This window comes from Spermophilus citellus (assembly GCF_964194105.1).
Source record: "Spermophilus citellus genome assembly, chromosome: 17".
NCBI classification, from domain to species: Eukaryota; Metazoa; Chordata; class Mammalia; order Rodentia; family Sciuridae; genus Spermophilus; species Spermophilus citellus.
Window position 1 is genome coordinate 30689256 of NC_138199.1, and position 17092 is coordinate 30706347.

A 17092-nucleotide genomic window follows, 5' to 3' on the forward strand; every position below is an offset into this window, starting at 1 on the left:
CCTGGAGCCGCGCAGGGGGCGGGGAGAGCGAGCGGCGAGCGGCGGTGGGGTGGCGCGGGGCGGAGGGCGCCGAGGGCGAGCGGGCAGGCGGGCACGGCGGGTTCCGGGCCAGCCCCAGGAGCGGACGGTTGGCTGGGCGCGCGGAGCCTACCCGGGGCCTTGCGGGAGCGGGGCCGGGCAGCAGGGCCGCCGCTGCCGCCCGGGCCCGCTGCCCGCGCCCCCCACGCTGGCCCAGAGGGCTGCGGCCGCGTCGCCGCTGAGGATGTCCCGGAAGGGGCCGCGAGCGGAGGTGTGTGCGGACTGCAGCGCTCCGGGTAAGCTGGCTGGGCCGGGGGCGGGACCGCACACCCAGGCCGCCGCCGGGCGGGCGCCGGGGCCTGGAGGGTGCGCTGTGCCCGGCCGGAGGGCGGGGCGGGGGGCTGCGGCCTCCGGCCTCGGCCCCAGCCCCAGCCTTGGCCATTGCGGAGCCGCGTCCTTGGCGGAGGGTCGGCCTGAGGGGCTCCTAATCGGTAGAGTCCGTGGACTAGTGAGGTAGGACATTCCCGGCGCCGCCTCCCACCTCCCCTCAGTTTGAGGGAGGCGGGCAGCTAGCTGCCTCTCCACCTCTATCTCGGTATCCAAACGGAAGCGCCAGCCTAGGGCGGCTGGAGGGCTCCGGCAGAGGCCGGCAGGATTTAGGAGGTGGGCGCGAGTCCGTTTTTTGTGTCGTCTCAGTGCCACCCCCGCGTCTTGCACCTGCTGCTTGCACGGTCCGCATGCTCGCTGGGGTGGCAGAGGGCAAGGGGCAGATGAGCCAGGGGGCTTAGATACAGTTGCCTCAGGAGCGCCTAAGGGGATGGCTATTTCTAAGACTCCCTGTCTCTCCCTGCCTCTGGTTTCCAAAGCTGGGACTCCTTGTAGGGCCTGGTATTCAGGGCTAGTCCGAGCCAGGGCATCTTCTTCCGGAAGCATCCCCTGGCCTGCTGGTTAACTGGGAACAGCTGGATTTGGCTTTTCCTGTTCCTAGTGAGGCCTGCCTGGGAAAGTGGTCTTGGCATTGACCAATCGTTTCATTGGTCTGGACACGAGCCTCTTCTGGTTTTCTAGCCCAGTTTGGCCAGAATTGGGTAGAGGGTAGAGAGTAGTGGCAAGGGGTGACCAGATCTCTCCTCATCCAGCTGGTTTCCTGGCTCGCCTTCTGGCTGTACTTATGCAGTGTTTTCCTTCTCCTTTCCAGCAGAGTTAGGTCTGATTGGCTTAAAACTCCTTGACTTGCTGAAGAAGTGAGGGGCAGTGACCCAAGAGGCTGCTCCCTTATGATATGGGAAGACACAAGCAATGATAGGGACTAGCAGCTGGTCTGGGGAAGGAAGCTCTGGACCTTGACCATCCTTTCTTTAGAAAAGGAATTATCTTCCTGGGCAGGCTTGGGGGGTCTGTGAACTCCAAGGAGACTGTGAAAGTATAGGGTGCTATTGTGTGGGCCCTTAACTTCAAGCCACTCACTTCTTGGAAAACCTCAGATCCCAACAATTTGGGCCCCACAGATGGCCTATTAGTTCTTGTGCTCCAAGCTAGAGCATTTGGGAGCTATGGATACCTTGCAGAAGCACTGGCACAAGATATCTCATTGTATCCTCTCTTGGTTTGGATAGCCCTAAAGGAAGTAACCTGGGATGGGTGTCCTTACCCCAAATTAGCTAGAAATTGTGATTCTCTTTCCCCAACCATGGTCAGGTCTGGGAATGGAAAGGGTAAGAGGAGACCTTGTCTTCCTTCTCTCTGTCCCAAGCTGTTATATACCACTGTTAGGGGAGGGAGAGGTTTAGCAGGCAGGCACCTCATCAGGTAGCCTGAATTTGGGTGTTGCCTCTCTCTCCAGTTTACTCTGTGATTCACTGAAAGACTTTCCTCACTCTGGGCCTCAGTTTCCTCAACTGTGAGGCAAAGGAATTAGAGTAGAAATGGATTCCAAGCCCCCACCCCACCCCCAATCTCTGAATCTGTGCTCCTGATTCTGGGGCAGAGGCTATAGAGCAATATCAGCAAAACAGTTGTCCTTTCTGCGTTCCCTGTGAGTGTCACTGGAGTCTCTGGATGCCCAGTGGCCTTGGGGAGAGGAATAGTATTCATCAGATGTGTTTGGCAGCTCTGCTCCCAGAGGCATTTGTGCCCAGGGTACCTCCTTTTCCCCTGATCTAGGATGGCCCTCACCTCATCAAGAAGATAATGAGGTGAGCAGGATATTGACAAAATCTTACTCATCATCCCACCTCAGCACATAGCATGGTGTCTGCCACATGGCAGGCACTCCCCAAATCCCAGTGTTTCAGAGCTTCTCAGGACTATACCATACCCCCACCCTACCATGCTGGCCCTGGCGCAGTGGCATTCTCAATCTGGGCCTGTAGCATCTTGGGCAAAAGAGACGTGAGGATACCCAGCAGTTTAGAGTCCAAACCCAGTGCCAACCTTCTTGGTGTATGACTCCAACTCAGTCACTAGCTTCTCTCACAGTGATAGAAACCCTACAGTCCGAGCCCCAGGGGTGGCACCATGGCCTTTTCATAATTGGTTCATTTGGGGGAGAGAGGCCGATGGACCTGAGAGGTAATGCAGCCTATGCCCAAAGGGCCCCATCACCCAGGGATTAATGTACAGTGCAAGACAGCTGGACATGGCATGGCTGCTATGGCAGTTTGTGCTACCTAAATAGTGATATCTGCATCCCTGTCTGCCTTGGAAGTCCAGGAGAGGAGCAGGCATTGGAGCATCCTGGAGCATGTTGGTTCCCCATTCCTTTGTCTTCACCCACCCTGACACATGGCCTCTGTCCCAAGCTTCCTGGCTTGTCCCTCAAGAACCTACTTACTCCATGGGAACCTTGGGCACAGGCATGAAGACCTCAAGATCCCCATCCTGTAGGTGGGCAGGCCACTGACAGGAGACATGTTGCAAGTTAACCTGCAGGCTCATTTCTCTTAATGTAGCTTTTGGGATGGGGTAAATGTTGGACTTTTCTTCTTCTTACTGAGGTATAACTCACAGACATACCTGCACCTTAGTGTTCCTCTTGTGGATTTTCACACTTGTGTAAACCTATGAAAATACCACTGTGTTCAAGGTGTAGAACATTTCCATTACTCTCAGGGGCTTCCTTCTACCCCTCTCCAGTCCATATCACCAAAGGTAACCACCAGTCTCACCTCTGTCCCCACTCTTGTCTGCTTTCCCTCTTGCGTACCGAGGATCTGGCCTTTAGCTCAGGAGAGGAAAGCCTGAGGCTGGTCTTTCTATCTATACAGACCTACTGGCCCTAGAAGCCACTGATGGCTTTGGGTAGTGGCATGAATTCACCTTAGTAGAGACTCCCTTGGGGTTGGCACTAGTTTAACATTTTATCATGATCCCTCCTGCAGCCTATTCACACATACCAGACCCACACCCTGACTATGGAGCCAGAAGGAAGCTACCACCTCCCCTTTAACACTTATATTCCCTGTTCCTTCTCCCCCAAGTTTGGTCCAAGGAGCTTCTTAGGAGCAAGGATTCCTTAAACTCAATAGCTGTTTGACTTTCAGAAACTCTTGCTAGATCCTAGCACATGCTTGTAAACCCAGTGGCTCAGGAGGCTGAGGCAGGAGGATCATAAGTTCAAAGCCGGCCTCAGCAACTTACTGAGTCCCTAAGCAACTTTTAAAAAAAAAAAAAAAAAAAAAAGAGCGGTAGATTCTCTGGGGATGTGGCTCAATGGTTAAGTGCTCCTGGGTTTAATCCCTGGTACAAAAAAAGAAAGAAAGAAAGAAACTCTACCTGACCCTTCTGCTTAGGAACTGGCCCAGGTAGGGTTTAAGGATTCTGTTTAGTAGACCCAAAGCCACTTGGGCAGATGGTGTAGGTAGAATGGTTAGGGTAGGCTCCCCTTCTGTGTCATCCAGAACTCAGAACTGAGCTGGCAGCAGTGTGGCCCAGACCAGGACAGTGTCTCCTGCCCACCCTTCCTGTTTCAGATCATCACAGAGGAGAGAGGAGCATTCTCAAGCTGGGCTGTCTCTATTGCCAAACAAAGCCTTGGACCATATTCATCTGGTCCTGGTCTTTTTTTTTTTTTTTTTTTTTTTTTTTTTTTTTTAGAGAGAGGAGAGAGAGAGAGAGAGAATTTTTTTTTTTAATATTTATTTTTTAGTTCTCGGCGGACACAACATCTTTGTTGGTATGTGGTGCTGAGGATCGAGCCGGGGCCGCACGCATGCCAGGCGAGCGCGCTACCGCTTGAGCCACATCCCCAGCCCATGGTCCTGGTCTTTTAGAGATTGCCATATCAAGAGCCTTACCATGTCTGGTCTGCCCACAGTTTAGAGCTCTGGGGCCACTGGCCCTGGATATCTAGCTGGCCTTTCCAGTCTTAGCTTGTTTGGTAGAGCAGCAGGCCTGGGGTGGAGGCCTCGGGGCAACCCATTTATGATCCTGGCCTGGGCGGCTCCCCACTTACAGGAAACCCCACCATTTCAACAAGAGGAATTTAGGCTGCATCATTTCCCGCTTCCTGCCTGGGCTGCCGGAGGTGACTGGCAAGCAGACCCCCTGACCCAGTGGTATTTGAGAGTCGGGAGGGTGGTTTCCATGCTTGGGATACATTACTGTTTTGGTAAAGCCAATACAAAAGTGTGCCCTATGGCTCCCCCTCTTGTCATAGATGGCTGGTTCCTTCCTCATGAATCCCTGGTATCAGCCCTCTAGGAAGGTATATGACAGTTGCCTTGTGCATCCCTCATTGCCCTGTTTTGTGGGGTCCCTAAAGAACCCTAAGCCCAAACAAAGACTGAGCTCTCTTCCACTTAGTGTTCCCATTCTTTATTGGGGGACACTGGCCATGGGCAAAGTTCAGACCCTTAGTCTGCTCACAATTGTGGAAATTTTGATGGGTGTCCTTCTGGGGAAGGGCCTTAGAATCTCCTGGTTGGGAGAGAATCTCATCATCTTAAGCCTGTTTCCCTCTTTGGGGGACCACTATTGGGCACCCTGAGCACTACAGTGCAAGGCCAAGAGTCATCTCCTTCATCTCATCACAGCTGCTGCCACCACCCCAGGAAAGGACTTCCTGAGCTGGGGTGGGGGCCTGGGCAGAGCCGAGTATCTGGGAGAGAAGCTCCCTGCCCCCTCTTGGGCTACACACAATGACTGCTTTCTCCCCAGTGACCTTTCCACAGCCTGAGTTGTATGCAGCTGTCTCCTCCCCCTCTCCTGAGGGGCCGGGGATGGGTGGCATCTTACTTGCCCTTCAGAAGGACCCCAGGGGCTCCCACCCCATCCTAGCACTTCTTGTTTCCAAAGCGTACTTCTCCCTAAGGAGTGGATGGTGGCTCCCAAGCTTGTGCCCATCCAGGGCTATAGGGGCAGAGGGCATCAGCAAGTATGTAGACCTGAACTGGTTTGGGGAGTCAAAATGCTTGGGTTCACATCTTACCAATTCTACTCATTAGCTCTGTAACCTTGAGCAAGACCTCTGACCTCTCTGAGCCACTATATCCTCATCTGTAAAGCAGTACAGCATTTCCTCCTATGCCTGGCAGTTGTAAGAGGCCTCAACTGCAAAGCATCTGACTTGTTCCTTTGCTCTATTCATCCTTCTTGGAAGTGGGTCCAGCCCACAATAATGGTGGTAAGGAGGCTCAGGTCTGAAAGGGCCTCTCACCTGCTAGTGCAAGGGCAGGAGCAGGAGCCTGTGGAGCAATGTGATCTGTCAAGCAGGTTCAAACAGTGTTGGGTGCCACAGCCAAGTCGCGATGGTGCCTGGCATTTTGCCAGAAGGAGTGGTTGAGAGGTGATGCCAGTGAGCCATTAAGATGATAATAATTAAGTTAAGCTGTGTATAATTGCTGTGACTGGATGATGCTGGATTGAAACAGGCTGTGTATTCAGTTGTATATAGACCCCTGCTGTCCGGCAATAGGGCGGCTCCTGCTTTTGAGTTCTCCTGGAGTTCCCATTGAGTTCTTGCGGAGCCCGGTAGAGGGCTGAGAGAGTTCCTGGGGAGTGCGCGTGGAGTTCTGGTGAGAGTTCAGGCAATAAAGTAGTTCCTGTTTGAACCTAAAGTGCCTCGTGGCGGCTCGGTTATTTTGTGCCCAGCCAGACTGCGGCCCAACAGAACCATGCGTGTAGGAGAAATATGGTACTGCCCCAGAAGAGGAGGGCTACCCTGGGCTCTCTGGCACATGATGTCAAGGCCACATCCCACAGGGGATTCTTGCCTTCCTGGGAGGAGACTAGGGCAGCAACCTTGCTCCCTGAGGAAAGGCTGTGAGATCTGTAGTGGTGGCTACAGGACAGGAAGCTTTACCCACTGAACAGGCCCTGGGGATCCTAGGTCCCCAGAGGAGCAGGTGTAAGAAAGGGTGTGGCTCTGTCAGTCCCCGGCTGTGAGCCTGAATGAGGGAGTCCCTCATTGGTAACTCAGCTCCTAGACTACTAGGGACTGAGTGACTGTGTATACACAAAGCACTAAGCATAGTATGGGCCCAGTGCAGGTACTCTCACCTATTGTTCAGCTCCAGCTGACCCTTGCCTTCTTTCCCCAGACCCTGGCTGGGCATCTATCAGCAGGGGCGTGCTGGTGTGTGACGAGTGCTGCAGTGTGCACCGGAGCCTGGGACGCCACATCTCCATCGTCAAGCACCTTCGCCATAGCGCCTGGCCTCCCACTCTGCTGCAGGTACAGGGCTGGGCTGGGTGTTTCTTCCCACAGACAGTGTACTGATCCTGGGCATATTTCCTTCATACCTACTATATACCTATCTGGGATCAGCAGCTTTTAGGGGCATTGCCCACCTGGGCAGAGCCTGATTCCTAACCTTTACTTTTTTTTTTTTTTTGGTACCAGGGATTGAACTCAGGGTCATTTAACTACTGAACTACATCCCCAGCCTTTTTTTGTTTTTTTTTGAAACAGGGTATCACTAAGTCCTTAAGGACTTGCTAAATTGCTAAGATTGGTCTTGCAATCCTCCTGCCTCAGCCTTCTGAGCCCCTGGGATTACAGATGTGTACGACTGTGCCCGTTTGATACTAACCCTTTCTACCAATCTGCTTACCCCACACAGAAAGGAACCTTTTAAGCCAGATTTGCCACTTATTATATTGGACAGGTGGCATTAAGCAAGTTGCTTAATCTTTCTGAATGTTGGCACACTCACCGTGCAACCTAAAGTGTTAAACAGGACCCTCATCTTTGGGTGGCCTGACTGGATGGAGGCATGCAGTGCCAGGCACACAGTAGGCCCCTTAGTACTGTTTCTAGCCATGGCAGGCACTCAAGGCGTGTTTCCCCCAGTGCCCGGCACGCAGTGGGCACTCTTTCACTTGGCATCTCTTCCCTGCAGATGGTACACACACTCGCCAGCAACGGGGCCAACTCCATCTGGGAGCACTCCCTGCTGGACCCCGCACAAGTACAGAGCGGCCGGCGCAAAGCCAACCCCCAAGACAAAGTCCAGTGAGTTGGGGCTGCAAGGGTGGTGGGCAGTGCTGTGTACTCTAGTACAGGGGCCTGGGAGGTGGCCAGATGACCAGCCTCTCTGGCCCTGCTCCCCATTGCCTCCTGTGTGCCCCATGCAGCCCCATCAAGTCAGAGTTCATCAGGGCCAAGTACCAGATGCTGGCGTTTGTGCACAAGCTTCCCTGCCGGGATGATGATGGGGTCACCGCCAAAGACCTCAGCAAGGTTCGAGGGGCCCCACAATGGATGGATAGACCTTTTCTCTTTTTCCCAGACCCATGACACCCTGAAGCCTCTCCTTCATTACCACTGAGCATTATACCCCCAAAGCAGCCAGGGAGGGGAGAATAGGGCACAGTGAGGGGGTAAGACTGCTCTGTCAAGCTGGAAGTGGCAAAGACTCTTCAGATTCCAAGTGGTCATGTAAAGCTAGACTCCCCCAGCTGTTCCTTGAAAGCTGGGACAATTTCTTAGGCAGTCAGTTTCCTCATCTGTAAAATATAGTAACAGCATCTCCCTCATAGGTAATGTCTGTCACAAGCAGAGCACACAGCATGTGGTACGTGATGATTGTCAATAACTATTAACTGGCATTAACTCTGAACAGGGAAACCCTCTGTCCTCCCTGACATGACCCAATTTTGGCTGGGCCCCTTGGAGCTGGTACGAGTCCCAGGAGCAGCCTGGGCCAGGTACAGCCTGGGTGTTGGCAATGTACCTTGCACACTCACATATTTACTGCACACTCTGCCCCTTACAGCAACTGCACTCAAGTGTGCGGACAGGCAACTTGGAGACATGTCTACGCCTGCTGTCTCTGGGTGCTCAGGCCAACTTCTTCCACCCAGAGAAGGGCACCACACCTCTGCATGTGGCTGCCAAGGCAGGGCAGACACTGCAGGCCGAGTTGCTGGTGGTGTATGGGGCTGATCCTGGTTCCCCTGATGTCAATGGCCGCACACCCATCGACTATGCCAGGTGAGGGTCAGCTGAAGGGTGAGGCTTGGGTGGTAGAGAGTGGGCTGCTGCTGCAGGGCTGAGCCATGCCCCCTCCCCACAGGCAGGCGGGACACCATGAGCTGGCGGAAAGGCTAGTCGAGTGCCAGTATGAGCTCACTGACAGGTTGGCCTTCTACCTCTGTGGACGCAAGCCGGGTGAGCAGAGCACAGAGTGGGCATGACTGGGCCAGGCAGGTGGGACCCAGACACACCCCAGCGGCAGGTACCATAGTGACAAAGCCAGCTGGGGAACAATGTTGCTAGGCAACTAGCTCCTATGAAATTGCTGCAGGCTCTGGGCTGCAGCATGTTGGGGCCAGGGAGTGGGGGTGGGCCTAACTTCCAGCCAGTTCCCAGTTCTCTTGGGTTGGGTTGCCCTCCTTCCTTTCCCCTGACACTTTCTGGGTGCTAAGCCTTGCTCTCAGAAGTGAGGTGGGCTCTGAGCTGCCTAAGCCACCCAACATCAGTGACTTGGCATTTTTATTTTTGTTCAGATCACAAGAATGGGCATTACATCATCCCACAGATGGCTGACAGGTAAGTGCCCACCTTATGCCCCTTCTTAGAGACTGCTGGATGCCATGTGGGTGCCTGACCCCAGAGCCCCACCTTGCCCCTCCCCAGGTCTCAGCCTGGGACCCCACCCTTCATCCCCAGGTGCTGGAGGCACAGGTACTCACAGCCCAGTCTTCACTCCCCAGGGTAGGTACATGTCAGCTCAGTATGTGCAACACAGCTAAGCCATATTATTGTCCAAGTACATGAAGGGCTTGGGTGCAAAGAAAGGCCCCAGGCTGGGAGGGTGGACTACTAAGTTCTGACCTGCCTTACAGTCATTAGGAAAAACCTCCACTCAGTGGGGAGAAGTTAGGCTCCAGGGAGCTGGCTTACTGTGTGACTGCTGACAAGGCCCCTGTGTCCTCTCAAATTGGGCAGAGTATGAATGGGACATTTCTGCCTCTGATCTTAGAGGCCCCAAGAGCCTGGACTGTGAGGGACACCCCTAGCCACTCAACCAGCTCAGAAGATAGATGCTGGCGCCACCTGGTGGCCCTCAGATAACCATATCTTCATGTCTCCATCTGGGGAGAGGATCTTTCCTCCCTAAGGGCTGGTAGGCAGATGGGATGGTCAGGCTTGGACAGGTCAGATCCCTAAACCCAGACAGACCTCCTCTGTTTTAAGACCCCAGGATTCTGCCCTACTTCTCTGATCTGATTCTGCCTGATATGTGTGCATGCATGTTTGTGTAATAAACATATCCACATATGGATGTACACTCAGTGAAGAGCCCGCTCCTCGTCAGAGCCCGCTTCTGTCTGGAGACACAAAGGTAACTCAGACATGATCCTTGCCCTTGAGGACTGAGACTAGACAGAGAAGCAGCCTGGCCAGGCCTTAGTTCACTGAGAGGAGTACAGCAAGAGCAGCATAACAGAGGCACAGAGGTCCAGGAATTGCAGGCAGCTTGTGTGGCCAGAGCATACTGTGAGAGACAGGGAACAAGACTGGAGAGAGTCAGGTGTGAGAATGACCAGCCCTGTGAGCTTTAGCTGCCATTCCCAGAGCAGAGTTCCAAGCATGGATGTGAAGAGTCAGCTCTGCTATTTATTGATTCTGTGACTTGAGGTAGGCTACTTAACCTCTCTGAGCCTTAGTTATCTCACCTAGAGATGGGGTGACCTAGCTCAGGACTATTGCAAGGATTAACTAAGAAATGCATGCGAAGTATTTTGCAAATAAAGTGAACTTTTTGATAAACTGGATGAAGGATGCTGTTATTATTGAAATGTTTTAAGGCAGGGTGTGAGTAGTACAACCAGAGAGCTGCAAGGCTAGGCCTTACTTTGTGCAGCTTCTCCAGGAGCACAGGGATGCCCGCCAACCACTTTCGAATCAGATCACCCTGATGGGATGCAATGGTGTACATCTGTAATCCAGGCTACTCAGGAGGCTGAGGCTGAAGGATGGCAAATCAAGGCCAGCCTCGGCATCTTAGCCAAATCCTGTCCAAAATAAAAAGAGGGCAGTTCTTATCAGGGTCCCCTACTCTTTAAAAAAAGAAAATAAATAATAAAATAAGGTAAAGAGAGTTGGAGATTGAGCTCAGTGATAGAGTGCTTGGTTAGCATGCATGAGACCCTGGGTTCAATCCCCAGCAACACACACACAAATAATAATAACAGTAATAGTAATAATAAGATTTGCTCTGTATGTGTAATATGAATTATAATGCATTCTGTTGTCATATGTACCAAATTAAAATTTTTTTAAAAAACAACTTTTAAAAAAAATAATAGTAAAAATGGCTAGGAGTATAGCTCAGTGGTAAAGTGCCCCAGGTTCAATCCCTGGTACTGCCAAAAAAAAAAAAAAAAAAAAAATCATCCTGGCTGCTGGCTGGAAAAAGTTCTAAGGGCAAAACTCAAAGCAGGAGATGGGTTAAGAGAGTGTTGCAAAGGCCCAGGCAAGAGGAAATCATGGCAGAACTGGGAAACTTGGCTAGGACTTTAGGGTTAGGAAGGCTGTAGGTAACTCCCAGGTAGCAGACAGTGGATGAATGGGTCACGGAGAAAGAGCAAAGCAGAGGATAAGAGGTCAGGGGGAGGTGAGTTCCCTTTTGTACACTCTGGGTTGGGTGTGTGTGGAGACCAGTCTGAGCTTGACACAAGAAGGTGTGTGCTGCCCGCTCCTGGGTAATTGCTGCCTCTGTCCTGTTCTCCCCTCTGCTGCCTTCCTCTGGACTTAGATCTCGGCAAAAGTGCATGTCTCAGAGGTATACTGTGCCTGCCGGGCAGCAGGCTTTGGAGGTTGGGTAGGGCGGGGGGGGCGCTTGGTGTGTGACATCAGGGTCTTATCTCCCTGGGAACCCTGCATGTTTGGGAGGTCACTGGCAGGGGCCTGGCCACTGCTTATGTCTGGTCTCTCCCCTTTTCCCTTCTTCATCTGCAGCCTGGATCTGTCAGAATTGGCCAAAGCTGCCAAAAAGAAACTGCAAGCGGTGAGTCTGCTCTCACGGGCCTGTGACACTTCGAACTGCCTCTCTTGACTGCTGCATCCCATGCTATTACTCCTCCTTCCTCTCTCCTGCCCCCTCACTAACCTTACTGGGCTCCCCTGTAACCTCTCCTTGCTCTTGTCTTTGACCCTGACTCTGCCCTCCAACATATTGGGAATCCCAGAGCGTTAACTGGCCTGACCTCTTGTCCTCTTCCTCTCTGGAGCTTGGCACATAGACCCCTACCCATTTTCCAGTTCTGAGACTGTTGGGGCTGGGCAGCACAGAGGATATGATCCATTCCCCACGTCTCACAACATCCTGCCCTTGTTGGCACTCTGGGGTGGTTGGTCAATTGAGCCTGGATCCCCCTCTGCCTCCAGCTCAGTAACCGGCTTTTTGAGGAACTCGCTATGGACGTGTACGACGAAGTGGATAGAAGAGAGAATGATGCTGGTGAGTGATGGGTGGACACCAGAGGTCTTGGGGAGAGGGACCTGCAGTAACATGCTGGGGCTTGATGTGGGTCTCTCTGATCCTTTAGTGGGACTAAGAAGGGGTGGCTGGGGTTTGAGCTACTCAGGGGCCTGGCAGGGAGCCTCTGCCAGTGGTGAGCCCGCCTGGCAGCTTCCCCCACTGGGCAGGGTGTGCCGAGCTAGAGGCAGCCAGCCTGTTCCTTCCGCCCCCAACCCTGGAATGGAGCTCATCTATACTCTGGCTGTCTCCCACTTTGGCTGTCTCCCCAGTCCTGCTCCGCCCCCCTGCATCACTCCTTCCTGGCCACAGCCAGATTCCAGCCCAAATTCTGAATGTGGCCTGGCGTGACAGGCCTTGTTCTGTGCCTCAGTCACTAATGGGCCTCACCCACCTCTGTTGGACACCCACTTGGTGGGTATAGGGAGGAGCTAGGAAGGCTTGACCCCACCTCCGCCCTGGAGGCCTGGCCCCTATGGATGATCTGCTCCCTTCCCTCCCCGACAGTGTGGCTGGCTACCCAAAACCACAGCACCCTGGTGACAGAGCGCAGTGCTGTGCCCTTCCTGCCAGTTAACCCTGAATACTCAGCCACACGGAATCAGGTAAGAAGGCTGGGGAGGAAGCTGAGGCGGTCTCTTCCTTTCCTGGGTGTCTAGTCTTCTCAACCTGGGGAGGGGAAGGCGGAGTGGTGGTGTTGACACTGGGATCTTAGAGCAGGAAAGAAGTCCTTCTTTCAGCACTTAGAGTTCCAGTCTCTTCCCAAGGGCTTCTGTGGGCACCTGAAACTATGCTGGCCCAGCTCCAGGTACAGCTACCAGGTGAAGTTGGTCTGGTGTTTTCTAGCTATGGTTGAATCAGATGGCAAGGTGCTATTTTGCTACTTTGTTCCCATCCACGTGGATCATCCATATATACTCCCCTTATCCCTATGCTGACCTGGCCCTTTCTACCTTACAGGGGCGACAGAAGTTGGCCCGCTTTAATGCCCGAGAGTTTGCCACCTTAATCATCGACATTCTCAGTGAGGCCAAGCGGAGGCAGCAGGGCAAGAGCCTGAGTAGCCCCACAGGTGGATGGGCATGAGTGGGGATGTGGGCAGTGGACACTGTCCCAGGATATTCTCCTCAGTGGCTCCCTTCTCATGGGAACATGATAAGTGGGTTGTATGACTGAGCAAGCAGAGTGACAGGTCTTTTGTCCTCAGACAACCTGGAGCTGACTGCACGGAATCAGAGTGACCTCGACGACCAGCATGACTATGATAGTGTGGCTTCTGATGAGGACACAGACCAGGAGCCCCTGCGCAGCGCTGGTGCCACTCGGAATAACCGTGCCCGGGTCTGAGCACTATCCCCACTTCTGTGCCCCCATCAAGGCCCAGCCCTGTCTTGTATCCCAAGTCCTTGGGAACACATGGGCTGGTTGCAGCTTGGAGGGCCCTTGACCTTATGGCTGACTAGCTTCTGTCTCTACAGAGCATGGACTCCTCAGACCTGTCTGATGGGGCAGTGACACTACAGGAGTACCTAGAGCTGAAGAAGGCCCTGGCTACCTCTGAGGCAAAAGTGCAACAGCTCATGAAGGTCAACAGCAGCTTGAGCGATGAGCTCAGGAGGCTGCAAAGGGAGGTGAGGGCTGCCGCTTCCCTGGGAGTAGGGGGAAGGCTTCTAGGCCTCCTGGAGGGGGGGAATCACCCTCTCCCAAAGGTGGGGGTGCCTACCTGTATCCAGCATTGGACACTGTGTGCACTCACAGATCCACAAGCTACAGGCAGAGAACCTACAGCTCCGGCAGCCACCTGGGCCTATGCCCACACCCCCACTCCCCAGTGATCGTGCAGAAAACACACCCATGGGGCCTGGCGGGAGCACCCACCGCAGGGACCGCCAGGCCTTCTCCATGTATGAGCCAGGCTCCGCCCTAAAGCCCTTTGGGGGCACAGCTGGGGACGAGCTCAGCACACGGCTACAGCCTTTCCACAGCACTGTGAGTTGCCCATGGGTCTCAGGTGGGGTAACAGGGATGGGGCTACCATAAGGCCCATCATGACACCCACTGTGCTACCACCCCAGGAGCTGGAGGATGATGCCATCTATTCAGTGCACGTCCCTGCTGGCCTTTACAGGGTAAGCTGGGCCTGGGGAAGGTGGGTTCATTGCAGCCAGAAGGTTTTGAGCCCCAGTGGGTGTCAGGCTGTGCTAGATGCTGGGACAGACATGGTCTCAGCCTTCACTGTGGGTGAGCTGGGGCTGGGAGGAGATACTGACTTGAGCCCTGCCCTGGATTTCAGATCCGGAAGGGGGTATCTGCCTCCGCAGTGCCCTTTACTCCCTCCTCCCCGCTGCTGTCATGCTCCCAGGAAGGAAGCCGCCATGCGGTAATATTTCTGCTCCAGTGGGGACCGTGTGGGAGACATGGGCTTTGTGGGCCCAGGGACACACACACTGACCTGCCACCTTTCCCCTCACCCTCTAGAGCAAGCTTTCCCGCCATGGCAGCGGTGCAGACAGTGACTATGAGAACACGCAGAGTGGAGACGCTATGCTTGGGTGAGGCACCCTCAGGTCTCTTCCCAGGCCTGCCAGCACCCAGAGGGAGGAGGTGGAGAGGGCACAAGCATCTATGGGCACAGGCAAGCTGCCTGTGGCTGGAACATCCTTCTCCTTTCCAAACCTGGGCTCAGGCTGGAAGGGAAGCGGTTCCTAGAGCTGGGCAAGGAGGACGATCTTCACCCCGAGCTGGACAGCCTGGATGGAGACCTTGACCCGGGGCTTCCCAGCACTGAGGATGTCATCCTAAAGACAGAGCAGGTCACCAAGAACATTCAGGAGCTATTGCGAGCTGCCCAGGAGTTCAAGCATGACAGGTATGGAAGTGGGCTCAGGCTTCTTTTGGCTTCCAGTTCAGGGTTGAGGGAGAGATTGGTTCTGTCCCTGGGACCCTTACTTGAGCATTCCCTCACCCAAACAATCTTCTCCATTCCCCTCTACAGTTTTGTGCCCTGCTCAGAAAAGATCCATTTGGCTGTGACTGAAATGGCCTCTCTCTTCCCAAAGGTACCAGGGCCAGAGGGAAACAAAAGTGGGAGGAGGGCCTTGGGGTGGGGCAGGCATAGGGAATCCAACTGCTGCCTGGTGGAGACACAGAGGCTGGGCCGTAATTGAGAAGCATGGCTTAAAAGTCCAAGGCCTGACCAACCTCATTCCTCTCTTCAGAGGCCAGCCCTGGAGCCCGTGCGCAGCTCCCTGCGGCTGCTCAATGCCAGCGCCTACCGACTGCAGAGTGAGTGCCGGAAGACAGTTCCCCCAGAGCCCGGTGCCCCTGTGGACTTCCAATTGCTAACTCAGCAGGTCATCCAGTGCGCCTATGACATCGCCAAGGCCGCCAAGCAGCTGGTCACCATTACCACCCGAGAGAAGAAGCAATGACCACTCTCCCTGCCCTCACCCACACCCTGGGACCTCACGGGAGCTGGGCCACTCTAGACACTAACCCACCCCAAAAGAGCCACTGGCACAAGTGCCCTTAGTGCTGCCACTCTCCCCTGGCAGCCAGGTGCCCTGGTGCCCATCCCCTTGAGCCCCAAGTATGGGGAGGTGGGGTGGCAGGAGCTTCTGTTCCCCACATTCCATGCACCTCCCCCCTGTACATAGCATCCCTCCCTTCTTTTGTGCAGGGGCCTACAAGGCATCACTCCCAGCCCATCACCCTCTGGGGCACCCTCACCCAAGGGTTGGATGGGGACACTCCAAATGGGGCAGCTCCCCCTACATGCACCCCACCCCCATGAGCCACTTCAGCCCTATTGGGGACTGAGCGGGGGCATCCCCCTCCTTTGTACATAATCTCCAAGGATGTCCCTGCCCTGTAGCCACCAGCCCCCTTGCTGCTCTCCTTTAATGCCAAACGGCCCCTACCTAGGGCATAGGCCCAACCTGTGTGCCGGGGTCCCCAGCAGCAAACACTGGAAAAATCTTTTTTTCTCTCCTTTCCCCCACTTCTTAATTTTAACTTTGTGGTAACTTGAGTGTCCCTGCGTGCCTGCGTGTGAGTGTGCGGGCGGCAGTGCCGTCCTGTATGCCTGGCCCATCTGGAGCTTTGAGGGGCAAAGGGAGCAGAACAGTGGGAACAGCATTGGGGATCAGCCTCCCTCTTCCACATCTGGGACCAGGGATTGCTGGGGTCACCAGCTGTGGTCCTACCACTGCCTCCACTTGGATCCCTACTCTACAAAACTTAAAAGCAACACCACTTCCCTCCATCTCTCCTCCCTTGAGGAGAAAGTACTGGCGAGTGGAAAACTGAGCACCTGGGGCTGGCTCCCCGGGGTCCCGCACTCAGCTGGTGGCTGTGGAGCTGAGAGCCACCTCCCTGTAACTTCAGTGGGCCAGCACTCATCCTCACTCCTACACCCATGGTGGTCCTACCATCTGGAGGTGGGGACCTGGCAGCAGTCTGAGAAGGCTGGAGAGGCAGACAGCAGCACCCACCAGCTCTTCTCTATAGCCTCCCCTAGGAGGCCAGGCCCTACCTGTGTGGTGGTGGGTAGGCTGACTGTCGAGATGTGTGTCATGTACATTTGTATCAAAAAATAAATAAGTGACCATGTGCCAGCTTCTGATGCTTAGAGAATTGGGGGTGGGAGTGAAGGCAGACCTGAAGTGGAGAGGGACAAACCTGGAAAGGCAGGGAGCAAGGGAAATCCTTAAGGGTCAGAAGCATCTTTTGGAAGAGGAGCTTGGAAATAATGTTTGCATAACTGATACTGATAAACCCTTAAAAGCCTGTGCCTAGGAGCAGCTGGGCACTGTTGGCGCATGCCTATAATTCAAGTAACTCAGGAGGCAGGAGAATCATGAGTTCAAAGCCAGCCTCAGGAATTTATCGAGGCGCTAAGCAACTCAGTGAGACCCTGTCTCTGATAAAATACTAAATAGGGCTGTGGATGTGGCTCAGGGGTCGAGTGCCCCGAGTTAATCCCTGATACAAAAAGGCTGGGGTTGTGGCTCAGTGATACAGCACTTGCCTAGCATGTGTGAGGGGATGCCAGTTGCTTGGGGCCAAATCTTTTTTTTGTGTGTGTGGAGGGATTACTGGGGATTAAACCAAGGGCACTTGACCACTGAGCCATATCCCTAGCCTTT

At 54.2% G+C, this 17092-nt stretch overlaps 1 protein-coding gene across 1 annotated transcript; it reads left to right on the forward strand.

Moving 5' to 3' along the window:
• GIT1 (GIT ArfGAP 1) lies at nucleotides 1–16556 on the forward strand. The gene is made up of 20 exons (XM_081272452.1): nucleotides 1–314; nucleotides 6558–6691; nucleotides 7359–7471; nucleotides 7594–7699; nucleotides 8235–8452; nucleotides 8535–8629; nucleotides 8968–9010; nucleotides 11426–11474; nucleotides 11855–11927; nucleotides 12453–12550; nucleotides 12906–13017; nucleotides 13153–13286; nucleotides 13424–13576; nucleotides 13704–13934; nucleotides 14021–14074; nucleotides 14239–14325; nucleotides 14424–14497; nucleotides 14632–14814; nucleotides 14941–15004; nucleotides 15164–16556. Exons 1-20 carry the CDS (start codon nucleotides 263–265, stop codon nucleotides 15374–15376), a joined length of 2286 nt encoding a protein of 761 aa, XP_081128578.1. The 5' UTR covers nucleotides 1–262; the 3' UTR covers nucleotides 15377–16556.
• The last annotated feature ends 536 nt before the right edge of the window (nucleotides 16557–17092 follow it).

What these genes read in the sequence shown, in the direction of transcription:
- GIT1 (XM_081272452.1), top strand. Translation starts at nt 263, where the DNA reads ATGTCCCGGAAGGGGCCGCGAGCGGAGGTGTGTGCGGACTGCAGCGCT. An exon ending in GGCCTCCCACTCTGCTGCAG is followed by an intron (nt 6,692 to 7,358) that starts GTACAGGGCTGG and finishes TCTTCCCTGCAG; the next exon opens with ATGGTACACACACTCGCCAG. An exon ending in TAGAAGAGAGAATGATGCTG is followed by an intron (nt 11,928 to 12,452) that starts GTGAGTGATGGG and finishes CCTCCCCGACAG; the next exon opens with TGTGGCTGGCTACCCAAAAC.